Source organism: Jatropha curcas, chromosome 10 (genome assembly GCF_041381405.1).
Source record: "Jatropha curcas cultivar XTBG-Jc1 chromosome 10, XTBG_Jcur_1.0, whole genome shotgun sequence".
In the NCBI taxonomy this organism is placed as follows: domain Eukaryota; kingdom Viridiplantae; phylum Streptophyta; class Magnoliopsida; order Malpighiales; family Euphorbiaceae; genus Jatropha; species Jatropha curcas.
Genome location: NC_143160.1, coordinates 10,501,137 through 10,513,520, shown reverse-complemented (window position 1 = coordinate 10,513,520; position 12,384 = coordinate 10,501,137). Strand labels below are relative to the sequence as shown.

The following is a 12,384-nucleotide window of genomic DNA, read 5'->3' as shown; positions in this document are numbered from 1 at the left end:
GAGTGCAGGGCAAGTCTTCATCTTTCACTATTTCAAAACTTGATTTATTTAGGTTTGATTTTTTATTCCAAATAATTTGCAAAAACCAAAAAAAAAAAAAAAAGATGTTTTGTTCAAGTTATTATTATTATTATTATTATTATTAAAAGAAACTGTTTTGCCAGGTTTGAATCCCTTTATATTAAATGCTCAGTTTGTGAATCCCTAAATTTGCATCTACTTTATATTAAAAAATATTATATAAATATGTAAATATAAATAGATATGGATTTGATTATAAATACATGAGAATGACTAAAATATCTTTATAAGAATAGTACATACAAAATGAAGTTTCACACAAATAAAAAAAATTCTTATTTTTAAACTAATTTTGATATTCTAATCAAATAATAAAATATGAAAATGGATTTGTATTATTTGATCAGGTCTTCTAACCGCCGCTGATTATAACAATCTATGTCAGTGCGAAACCCTTGACGATATCAAGATGCATCTCTCCGCTACAGAGTACGGTTCCTACCATCAAAACGGTGCGTTTTCTGCTCATGTATAGATTTCGTTTGTGCTTTATTTTGCGTTGATGGGAAAACTGAGTGTAATTGGTAATTCAAGTGGGTGCTTGGATCTAATTAAGTGATTTTTATTTGACTTGGAGCTTGATAGAAATATGACGTGATGATGTGATTATGTTTGGGAATTTGCATTATTCGTGTCCTGATTGGAAATTGAAAACTTGGTTTAACGTAGCAAAATATAGGGAAAAAAAGAAAATAGTTAAATAAATAAATGCATGTCCGCAAGAACTTTTTTGTATTCAGCTTAGGATTAGGATTTCCAATTTATATACGATCCCTTTCTTCATATCTGTTCAGAATTAGGATTTCTACTTGTTATATATAAATATGTCAGTAATGCTTTTTATTTCTTCACTATATCTACTGCTGTTCTTCAATAAACGAGAGAGAAAGAAACGAGAGAGAAAGATGATGAGAATTATGAATATCGATGATGGTGGGTCTTTTGATAAACTTCTAGCAGAAATTAGAGAAGAAGAAAAAGATGAATCCAAAGTATTGGAGTTGCTTCAATGTAAAATTCTTAGGAATTTTCTGCGTAGTTTTGAAACGGCAGCTAGTAATAGACCTATGGAGGGAGGTGATCGTTTAGGTGCTTCTGTAACTAAAAGAAGGAGAGGCAGCTCTGGAAAAGACATATTCATGGGGGAAACTTACGGAAACAAAGAAGAAAAAATTGAAGAATGTGCAAAAGAAGAAGAAAGGGAAAGCAAGAGACTTGAAAAGCCAAAGAAGTCGACTAAGACTAAGAGAGTAGATTTTAAAAAATTGGGGTTAGAGCCACCGCCAGATCTTCCCGATGAATGGAAGAGGGAAATTATTAGAAAAGGAGGTACTGATACCAAGTTAGTGATAATGAAACAAATATTTAAGACTGATACAAGCGCCCATCATGATCGTTTTACAATTCCTTGGAAGCAAGTAAAAGATCATGAGTTTCTTACTATGGATGATAGAAGAAAAATAGATTCGCCCAAAGATACTTTTTCTGTTAGCCTAATGGAACCATGTGGGCATGAGTCTGAGTTAGTTTTAAGGCGATGGAACTTCCAAAATAAGAAATCATTTTCATTAGCTTTAACTACTAGATGGAAGGAAGTTTTAGAAAGAAATTTTACTGGAATGGATGAAATTACCATAATACAACTTTGGTCATTTCGGGTTAATGGAAAACTTTGGTTTGCTTTGATTAGAGTTCCAAAAGAACTATATCATCATCATCTCACTGATGATGAGTGAGTTTACATTGCAATGTCTTGTATTGAATGTAATATTGACAATATGAGAAGATTAATTTGAAAAAGAATGCTACAATTTTTTGTGTGAATTGTTTTCCTTTCGTACTAGTGTTTTTTTTCTTAGGGATCCAGCAGATGCATAAATGCATCGGTAGTGTTTGTTATTTTCTTCTGAATTTCTTTTGCTGCTTGATGTAGAATCAGAAAGAACAAAGGCAAACAAGGAACAAATCCTTAAGAAAGAGAGAAATTAATTCTCAATTGTATTATTCACAAACAATTCTCATACCAAAGTCTGATCACAATGTAAATAACTTAGCCTATTTTTACTGTTTGAATAACTCTAGGAATATTAGGATTAGGATTCATAATTTAATTAGGAATACACAATCACAAATCCTAATTTCTATTTTGTATCTTTATATTTTTTTTAATAAAATAAGTACTCCTAAAATCTTTAGGAGTTGGATTTTCATCACTGCTATTATGCACTGGATGAACAAGAGAATGGTTTCTGGGTCACTTGAGGTCCTCAATGTCCTTGTGCATGATTCCTCAACAGTCCTCAGAAGGTTTCATGCATAGTTGCACACAACTACGTGTGGAGTCTCTGATTCAGGTGAGTTGTTTGCTTTCTGTTTTAACTTTTTGTGTGTTTTATATATATATATATATTTCTATTGCTCTTCAACTTTGTTGAAGGTCTAGTTTTGGTGCTGCAGATTTCTAGTTGGGTAGAGGAGTTGCAGTTTCTCTAACTTTCCTTGTGTTTTTAGGTGCCACTGCGACTACTCAAGGCTTAAGATTTATTAATCCAATTTTTGGGAATTAGGTTACAATTTTTGATTTGGTGATTATTAATCTTAGTAACTTCATAGGATATTATTGTAATTTACTGCACAGAGTACAAATATATTCTAAATTCTGTTCTCCAAGTAAGTCAAATGCTATGGCAGTGACGTTGCATATTAGGAGTGAAATAGTGGGAAAAAGGTGGAATGGAAACTGAAGTCTTTAATTTTATATTTTTAAGGGTGACTAGTTATTTACTTCCTCGGTTCCCATTGAAATTACTAATACATCCCTACTAGTTATTTACGTATAATATGTTATATTGACTATTTAATTTTTTATATCTAATGTGACTTTATTATTTAGTTACTCATATTTACTATTGAATACTATTTGGTCTCTTATTTAACTATAGAAATCGTATTTTCTAAAAGAAAGGACAAAATAATTTAACATTATAATAATGAATTAGAAATGCTGCTGAACAATGGGGATGCAATAATAATTTTGACTAAGATTTAGAGACTAAATAGTTAATTATCATATTTTTCAAAATAATGAAGTCTCTCTAAAGGTATATTCCATAGTATTCGAATAATATTAGTTTTTTTAGTAGCTGTAACTGTTAGTTGTTTATAGAGCATTTTAAATTAAAAATATTGTTTAATTAGTTGAATTTGAGGGGAAAAATAATGGGTATAATTATTAAAACCAAATTAATTAGTTCCTTTAAAACAATAAATGTTAGAGTGTTTAACGTTTTATAAAAAATCTTTCTGAAATTGTAAAAGTAATTATAGAAATATAAATGCTGAAAATTAATTTAAAAGTTTTATAAAAAGCGCGGTCAAATTATAAAGGTAATTATAAAACTATAAATACTGAAAGTTAATTTAAAAGCTGTTGCCCATTAAACTTAAATATGTATGGATAAAATGTAACCATTAATTGTAATGTTCCATACAGTGATCGTAGAAATATTTATTAGAGTCTAGCAATTTGAAAAGAAAATATCTGAGTTTAAAAATTAAATAACTTTTAACCAATGAGGTTTATTTTTTTGTTTCCATTTAATTCTTTAATTAGACAAATATATATTTTTTTTTTGATAAGTTTAAGGACATTCTTATACCCCATTAGGAATCAAAATCAAACAGATACGAGTCAATTTTAAACTATTTACATCCCTTTCAAACTTGTTTTATGTATTTATATTTAACCAATTTAAAATTTTATATCTGTATTTATCATAAATTCATTTAACATACCCATAAATATTTACAATCAGACTCATTTAATATAGTGGGGAGCATGCATATACAGATTTATTCTTGTATCATATTTTTACCCATTACGGATAGTAATTTTATTATCTAAATTCATCTAAATCCATTTTCGACAATTCAAACTTTCGTTAAATAGATCAAAGCAGAGCAGATAGCCGAAAATTCTTGCTCCACTTCCACCCCAACACTCAACCTATGCATATAGTCATATAGGAATTATTGTTTGGATCCTAACTTAAAAAATCGAACATTGATCATCAAGAGGAGAAGTAACTTGTTTTACCAACAGAGTTGCTCCTTCTTCCTTAGAATACAATTTAGAGAAGAGAAGATTTTAACGAGTCGAGGTCTAATCTAATCAGTTTTTTTCTTCAGTTTCTTAGATCGTGTGGGAAAATTTGACAAAAGTAGGAGATTTCAATTTCCTGGTTCTTCACACACGTGCTTGCTAGCTTGTATAATAATTCAGAATTATGACTTCATGGTCATTGGCCTTCCAGCAGCAAACAAATGAATAACTGAATGAGCAAAGCTCTTAGTGAATCCAACAAGAAAAAGAAAAATGAAAGAATTGTCAAATAGACCAAGTCAATCATATTATATAGATGCAATTCCGACAAAGCATATCTTGATTACTTCTTGAAAGCTATTATTTAAAAGAACTGAGGATATATGAAAGGATGAAACCTTCAACACGGTGGACGACTCCCTCTCTCTCACTTAATTTCTCTATAAAAAGGTTCATTAAACCCACCAGCCACCATACACAACCTAATCTCTTTACCTACACATTACATATCCTGAAATGGCTTCTAAATACTTTTTTCTGTTAGGGCTTCTTGCTTTCATTTGCTGTCTTGCCTTTGCTGATCATAGTCCTCTTCAAGATTTCTGTGTGGCTGACCCCACCGGCTCAGGTATTCTTAGTTCCAGCATATGTCATTGTTGATTATAGCTATCACTAGTCTCATAGATTTTACCAGTAACCTACTGGTCATTACTTAGTTTATTATCAACTTTCCCCACATATTTCATTATTTCTAATAAAATGTTATATTCACTGGCAGTTCTAGTGAATGGTTTATCATGCAAGGACCCAAAGCAAGTTGAAGCAAGTGATTTCTTCTTCAGTGGGCTTCACATAGCAGGCAACACAGCAACTCCAGTAGGTTCAAGAGTGACCCCAGTCACGGTAACCCAATTACCAGGTCTAAACACTCTCGGGATCTCTTTGGCTCGTGTAGACTTTGCACCATGGGGTATTAACCCTCCACACACACATCCAAGAGCTACTGAAATTTTGACCGTTTTGGAGGGTAGCCTCGAAGTAGGGTTTGTGACTTCTAATCCAGACAACCGTCTTATTACCAAAGTGCTTAAAAAGGGTGATGTCTTTGTTTTCCCTATTGGTCTTATTCACTACCAAAAGAATGTTGGATATGGTAAAGCTGTTGCTATCGCTGCTCTGAGCAGTCAGAACCCAGGAGTCATAACCATTGCTAATGCAATATTTGGGTCAAAGCCTGGCATTTCTAGTGATATTCTTGGAAAAGCTTTTCAAGTTGACAAGAATACAATTTCTCAACTTCAAGCTAAGTTCTAGGTTTAAAGGCAAAGGACGGAAATTGTTTCTGTGTTTTAGATTGTATTTGTTGATTTATGTATGCAACTGTTCTTGTATTGATCATCTTGGCCAGTGTGTAATCATTTATTCATTTGAGTATTAATGAATGTGTTATAATTTACCAACATGGACGTCAGGAGCAATTAATCAAATTCATTAATAACTTCGCTGATTTTACTTTGAATACAAAATGTCTAAGTTATTTTGATTGGATTTATCTTCTCACTACAAGGCATTTATTTTACTTTTTAGTTAATGAACGAACATGAGCCAAACACAAAGCCAAACACAAAGAAAACTCTAAAACTCAAAAACAAAGAAGCTGCCGTTCTAAATCAAAGAAAACCCTAAAACTCAAACACAACATTTCCTATTTATATCAAACCCATATACCATACCCTTTTTTCACTTAACCCGAATCCACCCAATAAGCCCAACTAACCCAAACCCATTAACCCATACAATAAACCCATTTTACAGCTGTAATTCAGTTACATGAGGAAATATACTATACAGTAGTCCCTAGGATTAGACTATACAATACACTTGTAAATATAAATAGAACATAGTATACAGCTCTCAATTCAATTGAAGAAAGATACAAATTCTTCATTTCTTTCTGCATTTCTGTTCATGGTATCAGAGCCTGATCTGGTATCTGAAATACTAAAGCTTCATTCAAGCTTTTCTCCTGAAATCAATGGCAGACAATACTAATCAAAACAATGAAAACACAAATGTTGAATCAGAAACTTATAAAGTTTCTGCATCTGAAAATTCAGCTTCAAACCTCATAAATATCTCCTTGAATGGCCGGAACTTCTTGTCATGGAGCAGATCTATGACCATAGCTTTGAAGGCCAGAGACAAGTATGAATTTGTCACTGGTGAAGAACAAGAACCTGTAGCTGGATCTCCATTGAGAAAGAGATGGCAGAGAATCGACAATTTGGTAACATCCTGGATCCTAAACTCTATTTCAAAAGATTTGGTTGAAGCATTTCTGTATTATCAAACTTCCAAAGATCTCTGGAATGAACTGTCCACTAGGTATGGTGAATCCAATGGACCTATGATTTACCAAATAAAAAAAGATATTTCAGTAACTGTACAAGGTAACCAAACAGTAGCTAATTACTACACAAAACTTAAAAAACTCTGGGATGAATTGGCTTGTTTAAGGCCCATTCCCAAGTGCATCTGTGGAATTGTAGAAGGATGTACCTGTGGTGTTATGAGAGCAGTTTCAGATCTAGATGGAGAAGAAAAACTCATGCAATTCCTCTTAGGATTAAATGATACATATGACAATGTTAAGAATCAAATCCTTCTTATGGATCCATTTCCAAGCATGAGTAAAGCTTATTGAATGGTGCTGAGTGTTGAAAAACAGAGGGAGGTAAATACTGTGATCTATGATTCAAGCGAGAATAGCAGTGCAATGTATGTGCAAAAATCAAATTACAACAACAAAAATACAAGTCACAATTTCAGATCTAAGATTGAGAAGCATTGTGATCACTGCAAAGGAACTGGTCACACCAGAGAAACTTGTTTTAAACTAACTGGTTATCCAGATTGGTTTACTGAACTCAAAAAGAAGAAGAAAATTCAAGCACATTATGGCCAAGCAAGTGATGCACAGCTGAATGCTAATTCAGGAGGCAATGAAAATGATGTGTCCAGAATGGTGAGAATGGAGATCCAGCGTGCATTCAAAGATAAAATGCAGTATGATGATAATGCAGGAGACACACCTATAGCCAATGCAGTCAATTTTGCAAGTATTGTCTCTCTTTTTCATTACAATGTGCATGATAAATGTGAATTAGTTCCATGGATTGTTGACACTGGAGCAACTGATCATATGACATACATGCATCATCTATTTCATACATTAACCAAATTACCCAAACCTAGAACAGTAACCTTACCTGATAACTCCACCAGAACTATAACACATATTGGCAAGATCAAAATACATGACAGATTGGTGTTAAAGGATGTGTTATATATACCAACATTCAAATGCAATTTATTATCTGCATCAGCCCTTGCAAAAGACAATGCAATACCAGTAAAAACCCTACCTGACCACTGTTTATTATAGGATTTGCAGACTGATGAAGTAGTAGCTATTGGCAAGTTAAGTGGAGGCTTGTATTTTCTTGATAAGAAGTGTTTTGTGCCTGTTACTAGTACTAAAGCTCTACTTACTTGTACTACACATGATGATCATTTGAGACTATTATGGCATCTTAGATTGGGTCATATCTCTATGGCTAGACAAAATCATGTAATGAATTTTAATACAAGCAGTGGTACTCTTACTTGTAATGTTTGCCCTTTTGCAAAACAACAAAGACTACCATTTTATCCAAGTTGTAATAATGCTAAAGGCATATTTGATTTAGTACATATTGACCTATGGGGACCTTATCCAATTACTTCTTTAACTGGTGCCAGATATATGCTCACTATTGTGGATGATTATAGCAGATACACATGGGCCTACATGCTACCAAACAAACAACAAGTCCACTCAATCCTTGACCACTTTACCAACCTAATAGACACCCAATTTCATACCAAAATCAAGACAATAAGGACTGATAATGGCACTGAATTTGTGAATAATGTAGTGAAGACATTATTCCTTTCTAAAGGAATTACACATCAACTATCTTGCCCTTATTCCCCACAGCAAAATGGGAGAGTAGAGAGAAAACACAAAGAAATTTTGAATATTGGGAGAGCCCTACTTTTTCAGGCTAAATTTTCTAAAATTTTTTTATCTGAAGTTCTCCTATCTGCAGTTTACCTGACCAATAGAGTGCCTTCTGCACTCTTAGAATGGTTAAGCCCTTTTGAAAAACTACACCAAACAAAACCAGACCTGACACACTTGAAAGTTATAGGCTGCCTGTGTTTTGCAACCAATACTAAACCACACAAAGACAAGTTTGATCCTAGAGCTAAATCATGTGTGTTGCTGGGTTATGGGGCTCAACAAAAGGGTTACAAGATTTATGATATGCACACTAAGCAGATTTTTTACTCAAGGGATGTTATATTTAAGGAAACAGTTTACCCCTTCCATCACAACACCCCTCTCGAGTCTTGTACATTCAACATTCCAACATGTTTAGAAGATACTAACTCACCAATCCCTACCCATCCAATCCCACCTACAGACGTGCCTAACCAGGACCAAATTGACCAACAGCCTACACCTACAAATGACCTAGACAACCAACCAATCACCCAAACAGACAATAATCAGACATTACACATAGACCAACCAGTTACATCACTTAGAAGAAGTATAAGAAATTCCAGACCACCTGCATGGATGATAGATTATGTCACAAATTGTGCAAATTCCAGTCCCAAGCCTTTTCCACTCAATTCACCCTATTCACATGCATATGTATCATTTGCATCTAATGTCAACAAAGTTCATGAACCAATGTCATATCATCATGCTATTTCTAATGAAAATTGGGTGCAAGCAATGCAAAATGAACTGCAGGCCTTGGAAGACAATGGTACATGGATTTTAACTGAGTTGCCTAGAGGGAAACGGGCCATTGGATGCAAATGGGTATACCGGGTCAAATATAAACAGGATGGGACTGTAGACAGATACAAAGCTCGCCTGGTTGCTAAGGGGTTCAATCAAAAACTAGGCATTGACTACAATGACAGTTTTTCTCCTGTTGCTAAAATGGTGACTGTAAGAATTTTATTTGCTCTAGCTGCTAAATACTAATGGAATCTTCACCAACTTGATATTAACAATGCCTACCTACATGGTTTTCTTGATGAAGACATCTACATGCAACCCCCAGCTGGCTATTTTAAGGCTTCTAATGGCCAAGTATGCAAACTGACTAAATCCCTCTACGGTCTAAAACAAGCTGGCAGAATGTGGAACCAGGAATTGACTACTACTTTACTACAGTATGGATTTCAACAATCAATGAATGATCACTGTCTATTTACCAAAGGAGAGGGTAAAGAATTTCTAGCACTTATTGTCTACGTGGATGACATTTTAGTTGCTGGCCCTGACATTCAACTCATATGCAATATCAAAGAATTTCTTCATTCCAAATTTACTATCAAAGACCTCGGCCATGCAAGATTTTTCTTGGGTATTGAAATCCTTTGGTCCAGTGATGGCATATATTTATCACAAAGGAAATTCATTCAAGATATGCTGTTAGATTCAAACATGCAGCACGCCAAACATGCTTCCACACCATTAATACAAGGTCAAAAGATTCATGCAAACATGGGACCATTACTCACAGAACCAGACAGCTATCGTAGACTAGTGGGGAGATTACTTTACCTGAGTTTTACCCGACCTGACATTACTTACTCTGTTCAACAATTATCTCAGCACATGCAACATCCCTGTCAGGGTCACATGGTCGTCGCCTCTCATGTTCTACTCTACTTAGCCTCTACCACAGATTTAAAGTTATTTTTTCCTACCTCTTCAGTGCTTGATCTCCAAGCGTACTGTGACGCTGATTGGGGGGCTTGCATTGAGACTCGCCGGTCCCTTACTGGTTACTGTGTTTTTCTGGGTACCTCGCTCATCTCATGGAAAACAAAAAAACAAACTGTTGTTAGTCGCTCCTCCGCCGAAGCAGAATACAGATCTATGGCTAATACAGTGTGCGAAATTATTTGGATTGACAAAATCCTCACAGATCTACAAGTCAAAGTACAAAAGCCCATACCTTTGTTCTGTGACAACCAAGCTGCGCTGCATATCGCCGCCAACCCAGTTTATCACGAGCGCACCAAGCACATCGATATCGACTGCCATCTCATCCGCCATCACATCCAATCTGGTCTCATTGCAACAAAACATCTACCTTCCTCGTCTCAGCTTGCTGATATTTTCACCAAAATGTTACCCATTTCTCATTTTCGTCTCATGCCTGTCAAGTTGGGCTTGGTTTCCTTACCCCAGCTCCAACTTGAGGGGGGCGTGAATGAACATGAGCCAAACACAAAGCCAAACACAAAGAAAACCCTAAAACTCAAAAACAAAGAAGCTGCTGTTCTAAATCAAAGAAAACCCTAAAACTCAAACACAACATTTCCTATTTATATCAAACCCATATACCATACCCTTTTTTCACTTAACCCGAATCCACCCAATAAGCCCAACTAACCCAAACCCATTAACCCATACAATAAACCCATTTTACAGCTGTAATTCAGTTACATGAGGAAATATACTATACAGTAGTCCCTAGGATTAGACTATACAATACACTTGTAAATATAAATAGAACATAGTGTACAGCTCTCAATTCAATTGAAGAAAGATACAAATTCTTCATTTCTTTCTACATTTCTGTTCAGTTAATTAAGATGGAATTACTTGCCTGCAATTTATTTATTTATTTATTTTTAAATCCAAAAAACACTTAGAATTAATAAAAATTCATAAGTACATTTGAAATGAAATGCTAAACATGTAAACTAGCGTGAGAATATGAAATTCTGACAAGAGAATGAACGTTCATATTTATTTGTCTACACACTCATCTAATAGAAATATCTAATCTGTTAGGTAATAGAATTTTACGGTCTTGGATAATTTTGCACACAATTTATATATTATGAAAGAATTACAATGCCATCACCAAAATTACCGCGATGAAGCAATGTTGTTTTTGATCGTGTCGATACTTCGTCCTTCGTTGAAATGAATCAAATGATATTGATAATCCTAACTACTTGTAGACATTAGTAGCTACTGGGTACTTGGCTATGGCTACGAAAATTGGTAGATATGCTCATGAGCTACTTGTAATTCAGATTGTTTTCTTTTTCTTTTTTCTCATAAATATATTAGAACTATAGATTTTATTAAAATTTTTGACATATATATTTTTAATTCCGGTTCCTTAACAGTTCGAAATCGACGGTTTCGGCCGGTTTCCGATTGATTTTTCGGAGAATCGCATAATTATAAAGTAAAAATTAGGGAATATTTTTTTTTTTGAAAATTTAAAATTTAAATATTTAAGAAATAATTTTTAGAAAAAACTTTAAGAAAAAACTAATAAAAAAACTTAACATAATTTATTTGTTTAAGAAAAAGCTTGAAATTTTTTTTTTTAGAAAAAGGGCTTGAACTTAATTTTTTTTTTTTTCATGAAAAAATGTATTTATAGTAAATCCAAAAAATCAACTTTTAAGAAATACCCTTAAAACTAGTCGTTATATAGTTGTTAGAAGGGTTAATTTGGGAATTTCACAAAAATATTTTTTAAAAAAATTTGTTGGAACTCGAGGGAACCACCAGTTCGAACCATAGGAACCGCCGGTTAACGTTCCTCAAAAATTGAAACTGGAACCGGACAGCAGACCCCCGGTTTCGATTCCGGTTCCAGTTCAGACCGGTTTCAGTTTCTCATGGTTTTCAGGCCTAGTTCCCACTTGTTCTGAACCGGCAGTTCTGGTTCTAAAAACCGTGAAATGACCATCCTACCTACTAGTAATCAGATGACTCTAAGCATTAACATAAACACTAAATCAATAAGGCTAGTATTTTCATTTGGTAAAAACAGTTTACATGCTTTCTAGCTTGTATATAAGAATTGAGAATTATGAATTCATTGCCATTTGGCATTCTCCTATTTAACCAAATAATAAATAAATTAGGAAAGATCTTAATTATTAGAGAATCCAAAAAGAAAACAAATTCAATAATTAACAATTATTAGACCAAGTCCATCATATTTTGTAAATGCTATCCTGAAACGCCTATTTTGATTAATTCTTGAAAGCTATTATTTAAAAGAACTTCATAAATAAAAGTTTAAAAAGAAAAA

The 12,384-nt window shown here is 33.7% G+C and overlaps 1 protein-coding gene and 1 long non-coding RNA gene across 5 annotated transcripts; both read left to right on the top strand.

Annotated features, from left to right (window-relative positions):
- The first annotated feature begins 435 nt into the window (after window positions 1-435).
- On the top strand, window positions 436-2,865 carry LOC149493070 (uncharacterized). The gene is made up of 3 exons (XR_016318525.1): window positions 436-533; window positions 2,278-2,435; window positions 2,539-2,865. It is a non-coding gene; the product is annotated as an uncharacterized LOC149493070 (long non-coding RNA).
- Window positions 2,866-4,699: 1,834 nt separating this feature from the next.
- Window positions 4,700-5,497, top strand: LOC105636833 (putative germin-like protein 2-1). 4 transcript variants are annotated; one of them, XM_089715564.1, is made up of 2 exons: window positions 4,700-4,811; window positions 4,962-5,497. In XM_089715564.1, exons 1-2 carry the CDS (start codon window positions 4,700-4,702, stop codon window positions 5,495-5,497), a joined length of 648 nt encoding a protein of 215 aa, XP_089571690.1. The 4 variants fall into 4 exon arrangements, with proteins under 4 accessions (XP_089571690.1, XP_089571689.1, XP_089571688.1 ...); XM_089715563.1 differs by having other exon boundaries at window positions 4,700-4,820; window positions 4,968-5,497; XM_089715562.1 differs by having other exon boundaries at window positions 4,700-4,820.
- Window positions 5,498-12,384: the final 6,887 nt, after the last annotated feature.

Coding starts and splice junctions, on each gene's coding strand:
- LOC105636833 (XM_089715561.1), top strand. CDS start 4,700: ATGGCTTCTAAATACTTTTTTCTGTTAGGGCTTCTTGCTTTCATTTGC. Junction 4,827..4,961: donor CTCAGGTATTCTTAGTTCCA/GCATATGTCATT, acceptor ATTCACTGGCAG/TTCTAGTGAATGGTTTATCA.